This window comes from Propithecus coquereli, unplaced genomic scaffold (assembly GCF_000956105.1).
Source record: "Propithecus coquereli isolate 6110/MARCELLA unplaced genomic scaffold, Pcoq_1.0 Scaffold206, whole genome shotgun sequence".
NCBI classification, from domain to species: domain Eukaryota; kingdom Metazoa; phylum Chordata; class Mammalia; order Primates; family Indriidae; genus Propithecus; species Propithecus coquereli.
The window spans coordinates 4557067-4574168 of record NW_012145634.1 but is presented as its reverse complement, the minus strand read 5'-3'; the positions used below and the strand labels follow the sequence as shown (position 1 = coordinate 4574168).

The 17102-nt window shown below is 43.6% G+C and overlaps 1 protein-coding gene across 1 annotated transcript in view; it reads left to right on the top strand.

The window, feature by feature from the left end:
• MYO18B (myosin XVIIIB) overlaps positions 1–17102 on the top strand; it is a 236673-nt gene that overhangs the window by 85460 nt on the left and 134111 nt on the right. Inside the window, exons 21-24 of the mRNA XM_012644105.1 lie at positions 6637–6702; positions 11769–11897; positions 13627–13770; positions 14590–14679. Coding sequence (XP_012499559.1) covers positions 6637–6702; positions 11769–11897; positions 13627–13770; positions 14590–14679 — 429 coding nt within the window. The remainder of the gene's footprint in view (positions 1–6636; positions 6703–11768; positions 11898–13626; positions 13771–14589; positions 14680–17102) is intronic.

The window sequence follows — 17102 nt, the reverse complement described above, 5'->3', positions numbered from 1 at the left end:
TTAATTCTGGTAAAACATAAAATCTGTGCTCTAATATAGCTCCATTTCCTCCTCTCACTTTAGTGATATTATTGTAACACACGGTTGACTCTGTGTGTATCTGTGAGGTCCACACCTGCAGAGTCAACTAACCACTGATTGAAAATATGAAAAAAAAGTGGATGTACTGCTGATTGAAAATATTGGGAAAAAATGAATGGTTGTATTTGTATAGAGCATGCAGAGGCTCTTTTCTTGTAATTGTTCCTTAACACATTGACTGCCACACTAGAAAAAAATTTTTTTTTCCTTTGGGGCCACTGTGTTTTATTATGAAAATGAAATAAAAACTTAAAAAACGAAATGACCCTTTTGAATTTAATGAAAATTTTTTTTATTTTTTATTGTTTTCTGTGCATGAGTTATATGCAGTTAAATTGTCAGTGTTAATGGTAACAATAAGAACATCAACAAGTAAAATTTTCATGAACCAACTGCAGGGTTTTGCTCAGAGGGACCACCCAACATGTAGCATGTATGCTACAGCATGGCAGCATGAGTTGCCTGCACACCACATGTCTCCCAAGGTAAAGAGACGTGTGAATTACATATGCTTCATGAGGCCCTGGGCTCAAAACTAGTATGAGTTAAATACAACTTACATGGCAGTTAATGTGTTAAACAATACAGTACAACAATTATTTACATGGCATTTACATTGTAGTAGGTATTATAAGTAATCTAGAGATGATTTAAAATATACAGGAGGATATGCATAGTTTATATGCAAATATTATACTATGCCACTTTATATAAGGGGCTTGAGAATCCATAGATTTTGGTATCCTTGGGGGGTTCTGGAACAAATTCCCTATGAATACCAAGGAATGATTGTATATCACATCTATATATGTTTAAACTCAACAACATAGCTTTATAATTTTCTTTTATTTAATGTTACATCTTTTAAATTAATTAAGGGAAGAGAAGAGAAAAATATATTTATATAGACCTTTATATTTACCTATGTATTTATATTTTACTGTACTATTTAGTTCTTTAAGGATTTGAATTACCTCTCGTATCATTTCTTTCATCCTGAAGGACTTCTTTTCATATAAGTGAGGAAGTAAGCCAGGCCTGAGAGCAATAAGTTCTCTCAGTCTTTGTTTGCCTGGGAAAGTCTTTATTTGACCTTTGGTTTTGAAGAATAGTTTTACCAGATATAGAATTTTTGATTGACAGGTTTGTTTTTTCCTTCCGGCGCTTTTTTTTTGAAACAGAGTCTCTGTCTGTTGTCCCAGCTGGAGTGCAGTGAGGTCATCGTAGCTCACAGCAACCTCAAATTCCTGGACTCAAGCAATCCTCCTGCCTCAGCCTCCCGAGTACCTGGGACTGCAGGCATGCACCACCATGCCCAGCTAATTTTTCTAGCTTTTGTAGAGATGGGGTCTCTCCCAGGCTGGTCTTGAACTTCTAATATGTAATCCCACCGCATTCTGGACTTCATTGGTTCTGCCAATGAGTCAGCCATTGTTTTGATGTTTTCTTCTGCATAAAAAGTTATTCTCTTTCTGCTTTCAAGATTTTCAAGTTTGACTGTGATGAATCTTGGGGTGGCTTCTTTGTGTTTGGTCATTGTCCTTTGTGTTTGGAATTCATTGTCCTCCTTGGATGCATAGATTAATTTTAGGGAGGTCAAGTTTGGGAAGTTTCTTGCCACCACTTCTGATATTTTTTCCATCCCTTTCTTTCTCCTCTCCTTTTGAGACTCTCATTATGCGTATGTTGGCATGCTTAATGTTACCATGCGTGTCTCTGAGGCTCCATTTATTTTTCTTTGTTCCTATTTCTCTCTGTTCTTCAAATTGGATAACTTCTAACTTCTGTCGATCTATCTTCAAGTTTACCGACTCTTTAATCTGTCATCTCAGATCAGCCATTGAGCTCCTTTAGCAAACTTATCATTTCATTCAATTTATTTTTCAAATGAAAAAAAAATCATTTGGATCTTTTTTAGTCATTTCTGTTTCTTTATTGATGTTTTGTAGCTCATGAATCATTATTATTATACTGTCCTTTAATTCATTAAGCATTGTGTCCTTTAGTTCTTTGAATATATTTACAGTAACTGCTTTGAAGTCTTTGCTAATTCCAAATTCTGAACCCACAAAGACAATTTCTACTGACTGCTTTCCCCCACCCTGAGTTTAAATCATAATTCTAGTGTTTTTGCATATCCTGTAATTTTTGTTAAAAACTGGACATCTTAGATGATATAGGATAGCAACTCTAGATTCTGATCTTTTCTTAACCATTTAATAACTTGTCTTGACTGGAATTATGGAATCTGTCTCCTCTATGGTGTGGGACCACTGGTATCTCGCCCAGTTTTTAAAACTTTGGGTTTTTATTTTAAAACCTGGCTTCCCAGGGGTTGCCTCTGTGTCAGCATACCTTAGTGATCAGCAGAGGTGGTTATCAAACATCTTGAATCTGTGAGGCTTTCACTTTCTTCCGACTAATCTGTGTGTGGGTTGGAAACATGCGCAATATTCAGGCAGTTTGCAATTCTGCTTCAGCCTTGACATTCGGTCTGGCCCTTTCACGTGTTTCCTGCCTGTGCACATGGCCTCATGTTCAGATATGGGTGTGTCGATAGCTAGGGGCCCTCTGTGGTCCCTCTCGTTACTGTGTTCAGTCTTGAGCCAGGAGTATATGGGCGTTTATCAAGCCCATTGTGATTGTCCCATTTCCCAGGTCTCCTTGTTAAATTTCTGACTTATCCACGGTCCAGAGTGCGCCTCCATCAGGACGACAACCTCAGCCTTTGGCCTTCCTCTTTCATTTGTTGCCAAGACTGCTATCGTTTCTGACAACTCTCCGAGTGTGGGGTTTTTCCATGCTTTCCTCCACTTAGGTGAGCCCCTCCCGGCAGCAACGCTGCTGGCTTTCACAGCTTGCCTGACTCCAGAAAGACCATGGCAGTGACCCCACCATGGCCGGGGTGGGCGCGGGAAAGCCCTAATAAAGATGGCCACAGACTCCCACTGTTCCTACCTGAGGTTCAGTAGTTTTTCTTGAATAAATACCTGTCAATTTTCTGTATCCCTTCATTCAATTTCCAGAGTATGGAAGTTGCTGTTTTTGAAAATTTTATTGATGTTTATTATTTTTTTGGAGGGAGGGGAGGAGACTCATTAAGCTCCTTGCTCCACCATTCCACAAGTCTTACTCTTACGTGCCACCTTTATGACCTCATTAAACCCCCACTATGTCCCTGTAGGACAGACGTGATTAATCCATATTCTAGAAAAGGAAACTGAAGACCAGAGAGGAGGAGGGGCTTGCTCAGGGTCACACGGCCAGGGAATGGTGGATCTGAACCGGGTCCCAGCACTGGTGGATGGAGAAAAGCTTGGGAGCTGATTCCTTGGCTTTGGATCCCCCTCCATCAGTTCCTATAAGAGTGAGCTTTGCCCGGCCATTTCATTGTACTGGGCCTCACTTTCTCTGTCTGTAAAATGGGGATGAAATAGTACCTGAGGCTGAGTATTGGAAGCAAAGTGAGTTATCATATGTAAATCAGTTAGAACACAGCTCAGACTCAAAACCAGGCTGAAAACGTTTTCTGGGAGGAAAATGGCCAACATTTGACTCACGCACACACAAAAAAACCCCCACAGAATTTCATGATGAGGTGGATAAGCTTCAATGACCCAGACAATTCTGACACACAAAAGAGATGATTCCATAAAGACGTGGGACAAGGAAAACTTTGCTACAGTCACTTGGGTTCTTGCCATGTCTTTTCTCACCAAGTGGCTGTTGGACAATGATTACATTATGTTGAACCAAATGAGATGATTGATATTTGCTCTAAATATTTGCAATTTCGTATGATTCAATCTAATAGTAATATTAATAAGAATAACAGTGGTAGCAATTAAGTGAAAAGTCATTTGCAAAGTCCTTTTCATATGTTCTCAGTTAATGCTCCCCATTGCTGTGGTCTGGGGAAGGTTTATTCTCCCCACTTTGCAGGTGAGGAAGAGCATCAGAAGTACAGCTGAACGCCCGCACGCCCCGGCTCATGCCACCGTTTGCCCTTAAGCTCTCTCATCTGTACAATGAGGTCAACAGAACACAATATGTATGTTCAAGCTAGTAGTCTTGGCTACACAGACATCTAAGGGATTCTAAGGACACATGGAGGTGGAGAAGGATCCCCAGCTATGGTGGTGGTTGAGTGTGTGCTTTGGGAGTGTTCATGGTGTATCCAGGAAATGGAAGCCTTCATCCATGTGCTGCAACCTATTTACCAGGTTTTGACCAGAACAGAGGTGATTATGGGGTGGAATAGCTCCTAATGTTTATCGAGCGCTTACTACCTGCCCTTCCTAAAAGTCCTCCATAAGCACAACCTCAGAATCTTCTGCAATAAGTGTTATTTTTGACCCCATCTTTTGGGAAGGAGTCTGAGATTCAGAGTAAAACACTTGCCCAATGTCACACAGTTCATGAGTGATAAAACCCAGATCTGAACCCAGGTGGCTCTAACTCCAGATCCTGATATTTTCCCCCATAAAATCTACCCTAGTTTTTACCTCTGAAACAGATTTAGAAAAATATCGTTGGCCATATATTTCATTTGTTTATCTATATGTCTCTTTTTCAGCCAATTTTTATTGTTTTCTTCTTGTGCAGAGAGAAAAGATGTTGTATTTTAGATATATTGGTTTTATGCATTTCCTTCCCCTACAGCTCCCTTGGAACATTTGTGGCTAAAATGTAATAAGTGAAACCGCTGAAATTTTGGAAGGGTATCATGGAACGTTCTTCCAGGAGGTCAGAAGATGAAGCTTCTTTCCTGATTGCAGTTTGGGACTAGACTTTTAATAAGCAATTTTTTTTTTGGCATCTTAGGAAGTTCTCTGTGATGCCATTGACCTATGGATTGAAACTCATCCTCTAAATTATTCCAGTCTCATAATACCTTTTGCTTCTTGAGCATTGCAATTACTTTTCTGACAGTTAATTCTGAAAATAGACTTTCTTATTTTCAGCGAATGGAAGAGCAATGAGGGGTGCTGCGAGGGTGGAGTGGGAGGGAAATTGGCAGTCACAGGGGAACCAGACATGACCTGTATTTGTCTGAGGGTGCAAATCCCTGGCAGGGTTGTTTCAACGCCTGTGTGACAATTTACAAGAGGAAGACTCCATTATATGGCTGGTGATGTGGTCTATGCTGCATCTAGAAATCTCTTTGAGTGTAATTATTTCTTCCTCATGGGGCTGCTTTTCCCTCTCATTGGATCTCCCTTGTTTAGGTATTCCTTCATTCAGTCACAGTATTTGTTGAGCTCCTATTGTATGCACAGAACAGTACTCTGGTGCAGTGGAGGAAATAAGAGAGTAAGAGGTAAACACAGGCTCTAGGTCAGGCAGACAAGGTGAATGCCCACATCATTTATTTAGCACATATGCATGAGAGTGAGGTCGTCTCTGGCTAGTATGATGAGTGAAGCACAGAGTGCTGGGGAGGCTGTCACAGGTTGACTTAGTGACATAGCACGTGAATTTCTTAGTGCCCTGAGTCCTCTGGAGCCATTCTAGGCAATTGGAGCAGTTCAAGACATAGATGTAGCCAGATCTTGATCGGAATCTGCCTCTTGCCCTGTGTGTAACCTTGTCATCTTGGAAAAATACCTTCACCTAGGGTTTTGTTTTGGGTGTGTGTGTGTGTGTGTGCAGTAAAATATACATAATGTAAAAGTTACCATCTTAACCGTTGTAAGATGTGCAGTTCAGTGCATTAAGTACTTTCACAGTGTGATGCAACTGTCACCACCATCCATCTCCATAACTCTTTCTCTCTTGCAAAACCGAAACTCTGTACCCATTAGACAACAACTCTCTATTTCCCCCATCCTCAACCCCCAGCCATCACCATTCTACTTCCTGTCTCTGAATTTGGCTACTCTAGGTACCTAATAGAAGTGGAAACTTACAGTATCTGTCCTTTTGTGATTGGCTTATTTCACTTAGCATAGTGCCTTTAAGGTTCGTACAAGTTGTAGCTTGGGTCAGAATTTCCTTCCTTTCCATATTACGTTGTGTGTTCATGCTACATATTGTTTATCCATCCATCCCTGGGTTGTTTTCGCCTTTTGTCTATTGCGAATGACGCTGCTATGAACACAAATGTATAAATTTCCCTTCAGGACTCTGTTTTCAATTCTTTTGGATTTATACACAGAAGTGGAATTGCTGGATCACATAGTACTTCCGTCTGTGATTTGTGAGGAACTGCCATACTCTTTTCCATAGAAGCTGCATCCTTGATATTATATTATAATAATAATATTTTGTACCTTCAGTTTTCTGCTCTGTAAAATGGGCATAGTAGCATGACGACCCACCTAAGGTTGCTGAAAGGATGAAACAAATTGGCGTCTGTGACAGTCCCAGCGGAATGGGTGGCACACAGTAGGTGCTCAGTACATGCTCCCCTTTTGCACTTGCCAAAGCTTACAGACATGTGGGGTCATCCTTGCTCCTGGTGCATCAGCCCTTCAGCTAGCCTGACCTTGCCCTCTAGGTATCTCCTACCTGCTGCTCACCTTCTCCTCCTGACTTCTTTCCTCCCACCCGCAGGCCGTGGAGGAGCTCCTGCAGACCCTGGACCTGGAGAAGAAGGCGGTAGCCATGGGGCACAGCCAAGTGAGTGGAGTTTCTTTCTTACCGCATTCTGCCCATCACATCGCGCACCCAGATGTGACCTAATTCTTGTCCTGCCTCAATTGTCCATTATCCCTGTGGTCTCCTTTTTCCAAACTAAAAACAAAGCTAATGTTTTCTGCCCCGCCTATCTTACAAGGTCATGAAGACAAACTGTCATCATATGGATGGAAATAACATTGAGAAATATCATTGGTTAGAGGTTACATTCTCAGGGACATCAGGGCTTTGGGAGAATGAACACTCTGGTCCTTAATAGGAACTTCTGAGCCTCAAAAGGAGCTGCCATACAACCTGGGAAGAAACACTCATCCTCATTCAGAGCCTTTGAACTCCTACTTTGCAACCAGCTGTAACGCTGCTACAGTCCTAGCCAACTGACAGCAGGAAGTGAAAAGAAAGAAGGGCCTTGAGAAGGCACTTGATTATTCGAGCAGAGAAAAATAGCTTTTCCCAAACTGCTGTTGAGCCAAAAACTCTTCCAAATAATGCTTAAATGTTTAGAGTGGAATTTTCACACTTCCCCAATAGGCTTGTATTAGGCTGAAAGTTTTCAAGAAGGGAAACGTGGTACCTAGAGCTTCGCAACCTATTTGACCATGGAACCCCCAGCCTTTTGTCTCTGTGGAATGCTCCTTACCATCTCCTGGAGCTAGTGTCCCTGGGTTCTAGTTTGGGAGGTGGGGCACAGAGATTTTAAACTCAAGGATCAAGTGGTGGGCAGGGAAAAAGGGACACAGTTTAGAGACCCAAATTGGAGAGGGAACAGACAAAAGGAAAAATTGCTCTGTCCATCCCCTCACCTAGTTATCTACTGGTTGATTAACGACATCCAATAAACCTTTGCCAGTTGCCTTCCACCTCGAGGTGCTATGTGAGGTGCTGGGAAGGGTCCTACTCCCCAGAAGCCCACCATGGTGGCATTCTTGGCAATTTGTACTTCATGGAGCCTGCGCCATCATGTGCCCCTGAAAGCCGCCCTTTTGTCGGAGAGCTCACAGCCGTTTACACTGGCTGCACATCCGCACTGGTACCCCCCCACTGGCCTCTTGGTGTTGATAAGGTGTCATTAGTCTACTGTGGTCTCAACCCGATTTCTCCTGCTAGGTAGGAGTTGCAGCACCTGGGCCTTTGCTGACTTTTTCAATAGAGAGAATAAACCTGTGAGTCCCTGGGCTCCCACCACGAGCCAGGTACTGTGCTCGGCAACCGCACGTTTTCTTCTTTGTTCCCGACAGTCTTCTGTGAGATAATAAGCATGATCCTGATTTACTGACCAGGAAGCCGTACCTCTGGAAAATAAGCCTCTTTTCAGATCTCACAGATAACTGAGGGTACAGACTCCATGCAAACCCCTATATGTCCAAATCCCAGGGGCTTTTCTATGTGCCGTGGGTATATTGTTCATTAATGGCGATGCAGTCGTGGGTCACTTAATGATGGGGATATGTTCTGAGAAATTATCATTAGACAGTTTCGTTGCATGAACATCGTAGAGTGCACTTACCCAAACCTAGATGGGATGGCCTACTATGTGCCTAAGCTATATGGTCTGGCCTATTGCTCCAAGGCTGCAAATCTGTACAGCACATTCCTGTCCTGAATACTGTAGGCATCTGTAACACAATGGTAAGTATTTGTGTATCTAAACAAATGTAGAAAAGGAATAGTAAAAATATGGCGTTATAATCCTATGGGACTACTATCGGGTCTGTGGTCTGTTGTTGACAGAAATGTCCTTATGTGGCACATGGCTCTATATAACACATTCTTTACACACAGGTCTTGATGGTCCTAAGTCAGGGGGGTTGTTCTTCAGCTCTAGGCACTTCATCCTTCTAGAACAGCAGTTCTCAAAGTATGGTCCCTGGACCAGCAGCATCAGTGTCACTGGAGAGCTTGCTAGAAACACGAATTCTTAGGCTCACCCAAGACTAATGAATCAGAAACTCTGGGTGGAGCCCAGGGGTCTGTGTGGTCACGTGCCCTCTGGGTGATTCCAACGTACACTCAAGTCTGAGAATCACTGGTCTCGATAATTACTCAGTCATTTCGTGAATGCAAAAGCCAGTCCTTTAGATCCTAGCAGCTATTGCAGAGCAAGGGAGAAAACAGGAGAAGGTTGTTATAGTTTTGCGGAGGCAGGAGCAAGAGGTCTGTAAGCCTAAACATCTCAGGAATAAAACATGATTGAATAATGCTTGGTGTTCACTAAGAAACTGTTAAGAGCAAATCAAGATCAATGTATCCTTTCAGAAACCAGGCTGGGAATAGATTGAGATAATTTAAGGGCAGATACAACATCTTATGCATTGAAGGATTTGGCCTCAGTTACTCCACCTGTAAAATAGAGTCACCACTTTCTCCCTCCCAAGATGACTTTAGGAATCAGTAAATTGTCATATGACAGGGGCTGGCTGTCACTACTTGCTGAATACATTTGACACTGGGGCAAGAAGCTTATCAAATAGGATGACATTTTAATGTTTAAAGAATTAAACTTCTCTAATCTGGGAAACTACTAGGAGGGGAGGAGCTAATTCCTCGGCCTTAGCAGATATGGGAGCTATCTCCATATCAGAATTTTAAAAAACTTGGCCTCCAGAATTTTTAGAGGAAAATCAGCTTACATAGTAGTGGCCCCTATGGATTCCTTGGAGGCAGGGGGTTTGGCGATGTTACACTCTGTTTGTGTCCGATAAGCAGCTGGATCCATGAAAAGCGAATAATTTAGATTTTTCTTTGTGATTTTTCAGCCCCTGGCGCCTTATCAGGGCTTGTGCTGAGGGCTGTAGCACTTATGAAAAAGGTGTGATTCCACATGCAATGGGCCTTCTGGTCGGCAATATGCTCTTAAAAGGCAAAAAAAAAAAAAAAAAAAAAAAAATCAAGATAAGGTTCCGCAGAGGCGATGACTTACTCCCACCCTGTGTATGGTGGTTTCCGATTATCTTTTTAATGAAAGCTTCATACTTAATCAATGGCGGTTTTGGCAGTGTCTGCCGCCTATTGTAATATACGAACTGGTCCTGTCATCACTTTGGTCATTGATTTTTTTTTTTTTTTTATAGCAGCCTTTGAGACTCACTAGCTTGTGAAATTAATACAGTCATTATTGAGGCAATCTGATAGGTAATGAGTCAGTCGTGTCTTTATTTCGATGAGACTAATTGTCTCGGTGGCCGGCCCTGGCAGAGAGGAAATGTTCTCCAAAGCAGGGAGTGTTGCAAAACAGAGTTAGCACTGATTGGTGGTGCTAATTTTTATTTTCCCCTCGAGAAGAGGTTCAGTGCCCGATTGATAGGTGGAATAGTCTCCATTACCGAAAATAGGTTTAGGGCAACGGAGAATCGATCGAGAGACTTTGTTCCACCTGGTATCGAATTGCAATTGAGCCTCCAGCTTCTGGTGTTTGCGTCATAACGATGAGAAAAGGAAGCCTCCTGTTGATGCTGAGAACGGGCGCAGGAGACGAACCCACGTTCTGGGTTCAAGTCTTGGCTTTGTTGCTAACCGGCTGTGTGAACTTGAATCGATTACGTAACCTACCTGAGCCAACGATTCCTCATGGGGCTGCTTTGAATATTAAAATGGGACGTAGGAGAAAGGGCTTTGAAAAATGTAGATGCCACACAAATGTTAATTACATTCAGTGATAATTGTAGTCTTGGCTGGAGTCAGATAGGGAAAAAGAAATCCTGGTATTGCCACTTGCTAGTGGAGGATGGTGGGCAAATGCCTTTTTTAGACTTAGTTTATCCCTCCCTGAAATAAGAGGATCAACACTACCACGTAGGATGTGCATGTAAATCACCTTATCTGCATATCGACGGGTGGTTCAGGGCGGTTCAGTGCGGTTGCAGAACACAGCAAGCGCTCCATAAATGTTAGACATCAATCAATAACGCCACCGCTTAAGACAGATCTCTTCGGTGTCCCGGAGAAATTGACACCTTTGGGGTTATAAGCCACCTGTGACAGAGAAACGCACAGGGTTGTTTTTAGAGATAAGTAGCGTAAGGGCATTAGAGGCACGACTCCTTTCCTGGCACGGACTCGAATCCCACCACGAGAGGATGTTTCCTGTGCCTCTGGGAAGGTGAGGAAATGCCACACCAAACTGTAGCTACCCCACCTACCACATCGGCTGGAGCAGGCCTGATCCCAAAACTTCAGGTTCTTTCAGAAAATCCTTTAACTCAGACCTCCAGGACTCTCTGCTTTAATCTTTTGCTGACAGTCGGTCCTGGGGTCCTGGCTTCCTCGCTCCCGTTCCCTGCAGTCTAGGAGAAGGCGGCTCCGTGGGGTGCCGCGGAGGCACTGATCAGAGTGCTGCAGAGGGCGTCATCCATTATTGATGAGCTGCGGCCAGAAATCGTGTACCGAGGGCTGTTTTCCGCTAGATGCCTGAGCGCCGCCATGGGTGGCACCAACCCAGCCCCGTGCTCTCCAGACCAAGGCGGGCCGCCCTCACTTCCCCCACGGTCTCTGCCCTTCCTTGCAAGGCTGGACGGAGGTGTCTCTAGGCCGCCACTTCTCTCAGATCAGTGGTGGTGTCTATCGGAAAATGCAGATCCCCAGGCCTCGCCCCCAAACCCACGATCCAACCTTTCCTGGGGTGAGTCCTGGGAATCTGCATTTACTATACTTCCTGGGTGACTCTGGTGCACAGGAACGTGCAGGCACATCCGTCCCAGCTGTGGTTCTCAAACCGATGTGCACACGAGTTCCCTGGGTATCACGTTAACATGCGGCTTCTGATTCGGCAGGTCCGGAGGGAGGTCTGAGATTCTGCACTTCTACCAGGCTCCCAGGCAGCACTGATGCTGCTGGTGCGTGGACCACGCTGAGTCTCTGGGGGCTGGGGGAGGGGAAAAGGGAGCCCTCAGGAGACAGAATGCATTGATCATTTCGACCATCATGAAGAGGCAGCTGCCAGCCAATATGGTGGGTGGATGTAAGAGAACCGGGGTCTGAGTTGCAAGCACCTCCCATTCCAGACACCCTGTTTCAGCAAAGGAGTCACCTATGACCTTCCTTCCTCCCAGGTTTTCCTCAAGGCAGGTGTGGTCTCCAAGCTTGAGAAGCAGCGAGAGAAGCTGATGTCTCAGAGCATCGTTCTCTTCCAGGCGGCTTGCAAGGGCTTTCTGTCTCGCCAGGAATTCAAGAAGCTGAAGGTACTACATACTGTGAGCACGCAGATCCTGACCCAGCGGGTCGGAGTGAGCGAGGGGTCTGCACGCCTCCCAGGATGATGCTAATGCTGCCAGTCCAAGGACCTAACCTGAGTAGCGAGACTCCTAAGTGACGCTTCGCAAGATGTTATGATTGTTTATGGGACATTGACATCAAATTATTGAGGACGTTTTTCTTGCACTAGGTATCCATGAGGTTGTCCAAGCCCTCCTGGGCTGATTCATGATTTCAACCTGTCCCATTTCTGGAGGAATTCACTTTTGTGGGTCAGCAGACAGGACATGCACAGGTCCTGGCCACTGAGGTCTCAGGGACCAAAGACCAAGTCGATCACATGGTCCTGAGCCATGCTGAGTCATCATCTTCAGAGATCTCTGGAGACTGAATTTTCTCTCTGTAGCCTGAACAATGGACTGCATGGCTCTGGGGACAAATAATGTATATGTTTGAATCCCACTTCTCCCTCTTAGTAGCTGAGTGAAGGTGAGATGAGATAATATGCACTTAATACAGTGCATGGCACATAGTAACTGCTCAATAAATCCTAGATGTTATGCTTTAGTATTGTTATTCTTAATTACTACTACTATTAGAGTGGAGTCTCATTACATGTGCCTTTAGTTTATGTGAACTCAAGTACATGCACTTGGCAAAAACAGAAAAAGGTGAGAACATAAATAATGAAACTATTGTGGGAAACCCCACTGGCCTTCTGCACTCAACTAGCTTATGTCTTGGGCTGATTTGGAATAGGGGTTAAGAGTCTGGGCTCTACAGCTTGGCTGCAAGGGTTCAAACCTGCTCTGCCATCAAGAAGCTAGATGACACTGGATATGTGACTTTACCTCTCTGCACCTCAGTTTCCACATCTGTAAAATGGAGATGTGGTAACAACACTTACCCTCCTAGGACTGTGGTGAGAACTGAGTTGAGGTTTGCAAGATGCTCGGGGCAGGACCTGGCATTCAGGAAGCAGCATACCAGCTGCACAGGCTTGGCTATGATTACGGGGATGCGAGAAAAGCATCTGTCTCTGTCAGTGTGGGCCTGGGCCCGACCTGTGATAAGAAGGAATAGGTCAGTGCTTCTCCAAGTGCAGTCCCCAGAGCAGCAGCCTTAGCATCCCCTGGGATTTGTTAGAAATGCACATTCTCAGGGCCCCGTCCCAGACTGGCTGAATCAGAACCCCTGGGGGTGCAGTCCAGCAATCTGTGTTTTAACAAGCCCTCCAGGGGACTCTGGTGCACACTCAAGTTTGAGAAGCATGGAATTAGTGTTTAAATACACTTAACAAAATCTGTCCCTCACTATAAGCGAACAACATAATCTTGGACATTGTTCCTTGTGGGCAATTTTGGGGATTTTTCAAGGATAATTTTTGCCTAGCATGGTGACTTTTAAACCTAAATCCCCATGTAAGATGCTACCCTATTGAACAGTATCTTCTCCTATTATTATCATTGTTGTTATTACTATTATTATTTGATCATGCAGGAATAAGTTATGGCATAATGCCTGATACAGAGAGCCCAACATATCAAAAGGGCGCCATGAAAGGAAGCTTTTTTCTTTAAAGTTATCCAGTCCCTTCCACCAGGATATAAACCCACTTCCTCCAGCCCCTCTGCTACCCTCTCCCTCCTGCCCTTCCTTCCTCCTCACTAGAGTCGGGAAGGACCCCCTCCAGTCCCCATTCTCTTTCCGCTGCAGATTCGCCGACTGGCTGCTCAGTGCATCCAGAAGAATGTGGCTGTGTTCCTGGCGGTCAAGGACTGGCCGTGGTGGCAGCTCCTTGGTTCCCTCCGGCCCCTGCTGAGTGCCACCATCGGGAATGAGCAGCTCCGGGCCAAGGAGGTCAGTCCACGTAGCAGGAAGGGCCCTGGTGGCTGCTCCCTCCTGCCACCCACTTCTTGGTGCTTGCATCTGGGACCCAGCACCCCCACCCCTGAAAATTTCTGATCTAAGAATGCACAGCCCAGCATCCTCTGATGCCCCCTTCCAGATATTCCTCTGAGATATTCCAAATATATCGAGCCACTGGCAGAAAAGTAACCCTTGGGAAGATGAAGTGCTGAGCACGCTGTCCTCATGCAGGCGTGCCCAGTCTCAGATGGAGCAATGGTGCCCTTCTGGTGATTGGCACTCAGCCCCTTCCAGACTGGGCTGGGCTGGACCAGATTTGTGTGAGCAGAGACGCTGATATTCAGAAACAATGAAAGATAAAGCTTTGTAGGAACTTAGCATCTGGGTACCAACATAAATATGCTGGCTGAATCCATTTCCCAACCACTCTGTTTTAAATTTTATTTTTAAGTTGACAAATAGTAATGGTATATATTTATGTAGTACAATGTGATGTTCTGATATATGTTTACGATGTGGAATGATTAAACCAGCCTAATTGACAAATCTATCACTTTTTCCACACACGGACTTATTTTTTTGTGTGTAGTGAAAACATTTAAAATCTGCTCTTTTAACAATTTTGAAAGATGCAATGCATTATTATTTATAATAATATACAATTTATTATCATAGTCACCATTCTGTGCAATAGCTCACAAAAACTTATTTTCTCTATCTGAAACTTCATACACTTTGCTCACTCTGAACACAAGCAGGCTGTACATTGCTGGTCCCGAATGGCTTCTGTTACAGTGTTTGTTTTTGCAGGAGGAGCTGATGACGCTGAGACAGAAGCTAGAAAAATCAGAGAAGTCACGGAATGAACTCCGGCAGAACGCAGACCTGCTAGAGAGCAAGGTATCCCATCTTTCCTCTTGGGTCCTTGCGTGGGGTCTCTGTGTATGTGAGGTCTATCGAAGGGAGAGAATGATGATACGCTTGGCACGGTGCTAATTGTTTTATAAACACCCTCAACATTACCTGTGCAGTACATGCTATTATTGTATCCATTCTACAGAGGAGGAAACTGGGATATCAGGTATCTTCCTAAGGCCACACAACTAGCAAGTGTAGAACTGAGATTCGAACCCACGTCCTCTGGCTTCAAAGGGAAGATTTCTTAAATAAGTCACAAAGCACAAATCGTAGGAGAAAAGGATAAGTTTCACTACATTAATGTAATAAACTATTTGTCAAAGCATAAAATTGAAGACGCGCTACATACTTGGAGTTGAAATTTGCAAACTGGCAGAGAGTATCCAGAATATGTAAAGAGCTTCCTCAAATCAATTAGAAGAAGGAAAACATTCCAAAAGAAAAAAATATATGTATAGGCAAAAGGAAAAGAAATCATTTTATAAAAAGGGCACCGACACTCATATGTTTATCGCAGCACAATTCACAATTGCAAATATATGAAATCAACCTAAGTGCCTATCAACTGATGAGCGGATAAATAAAATGTGGTACACACATACACACACACACACACACACACACCATGGAATACTAATGAACCATGAAAGAGAATGAAATGTGTTTTGCAACAACTTGGATGGAACTAGAGGCCATTGTCCTATATGTGTGTAGTATCTCAGGAACAGAAAAAAAATACTACATGTTCTCATTTGTAAGTGGGAGCTAAGCAATAGGTATGAATGGTCATGCAGAGGGGTATAGTGGCCACTGGAGACTCAGAAGAAGGGAGGCTGGGAGGGAGGTGAAGGATGAAAAATTACCTATTGGGTACAATGTACACTGTACAGGTGATGAGTACAGTAAAAGTCCTGACTTCACCACCGTACGATTCATCCATGTAACAAAAAGTCATTTGTACCCCCTAAATCTATTGAAATAAATAAAAAACAAAAAACTCCACAAATGTTCAGGAATTCAAATGGGCAACAAACTCATGAAAAGATGCTCAACCCAACTAGCAATCAGGAAATGCACATTAACACCTCAATAGGTACCATTTCACACATCAGATTGGAAAAATTGAAAAGTCTGATGTAGCGAAGTGTTGGCAAGATTGTGTAGCAGTGGGAATTCTTATTCACTGCCGGTGGGAGGATAAATTGATCTAGTCTCTCTTGAACAATTTGGCATTTTCTGCCCTGTGGCCAGCAATTCCACTTCTAGGTATAGAGGCTGGACAATCTTAGCCATGTCGATGTGAAAAGACGAGATGTTCATAGCAACAGAGTTTGTTATGTTGAATGTCAGCACTCAAATGAGAACTTACTAACAGGAGAACAGGTGCAGACATTTTGTTATATTACAAATTGAGTTATCAAGGATGAGAATGAATGAAGAGGCAGGCAGTTATGGCCTGCAGGCCAAATTTTGTTCACTGCTGGCTTTTTGTAAATAAAGTTTTATCGGAACACAGCCATGCTCATCCATTTATGTATCGTCTATCACTGCTTTCATGCTACAATGACAGGGCTGAGTTGCAACCTGAAACTACTCTACTCAGCCCTGCCACATGGCCTGCAAAGACCCAAACATTTAGTATCTAGATCTTTATAGAAAAAGTTTCCTGATCCTTAAACTAGAAACATGTATATCAACATGGATTGCCTTTGTAAACATAATGCCAAAGGAAAACAATTAAGTTACAGAAGACTACTTAAAGTAGGATAGCTTATATGTTAATTTTCAAACATTCAAAACATTGCTATATATTGATTAGGCCCATATACATATATAGTTATGGTGTAAACGTATGTATAAGAATAATAACACAAAATTCAAAGTAGTTGTTACTTGGGGTGTGGAAGTGATCATAGGGTTGGAGAAGGTTATTCTGGGTGAGTGTGTGAGTGCATTGCTGAGGTTTTCTGTCTTTAGTTGCATGTTGAGTTCGTGGGCTTGGTGTCACGACATGAACCAGACACTTCCTGCCCCAAGAAGGCCATTGCAAATTACAGACGAACTCCTAGACAGAGTCATGTGCTATAATGTGATATGTGGTCAGTGAGCTGTGGATAGACCAGGGAGTTGCTATTCAAGGAAAACCCGCTGTTCCATTTAGACTTTCAGGGCTGGAACCAGGAAGAGGTGAGGGAGGCACACAATTTAAAAGGTCACTAGGCCGGGCGAGGTGGCTCACGCCTGTAATCCTAGCATTCTGGGAGGCCGAGGAGGGCGGATTGTTCGAGCTCAGGAGTTCGAAATCAGCCTGAGCAAGAGCGAGACCCCGTTTCCACTAAAAATAGAAAGAAATTAATCGGACAACTAAAAATACATAGAAAAAATTAGCCGGGCATGGTGGCGCA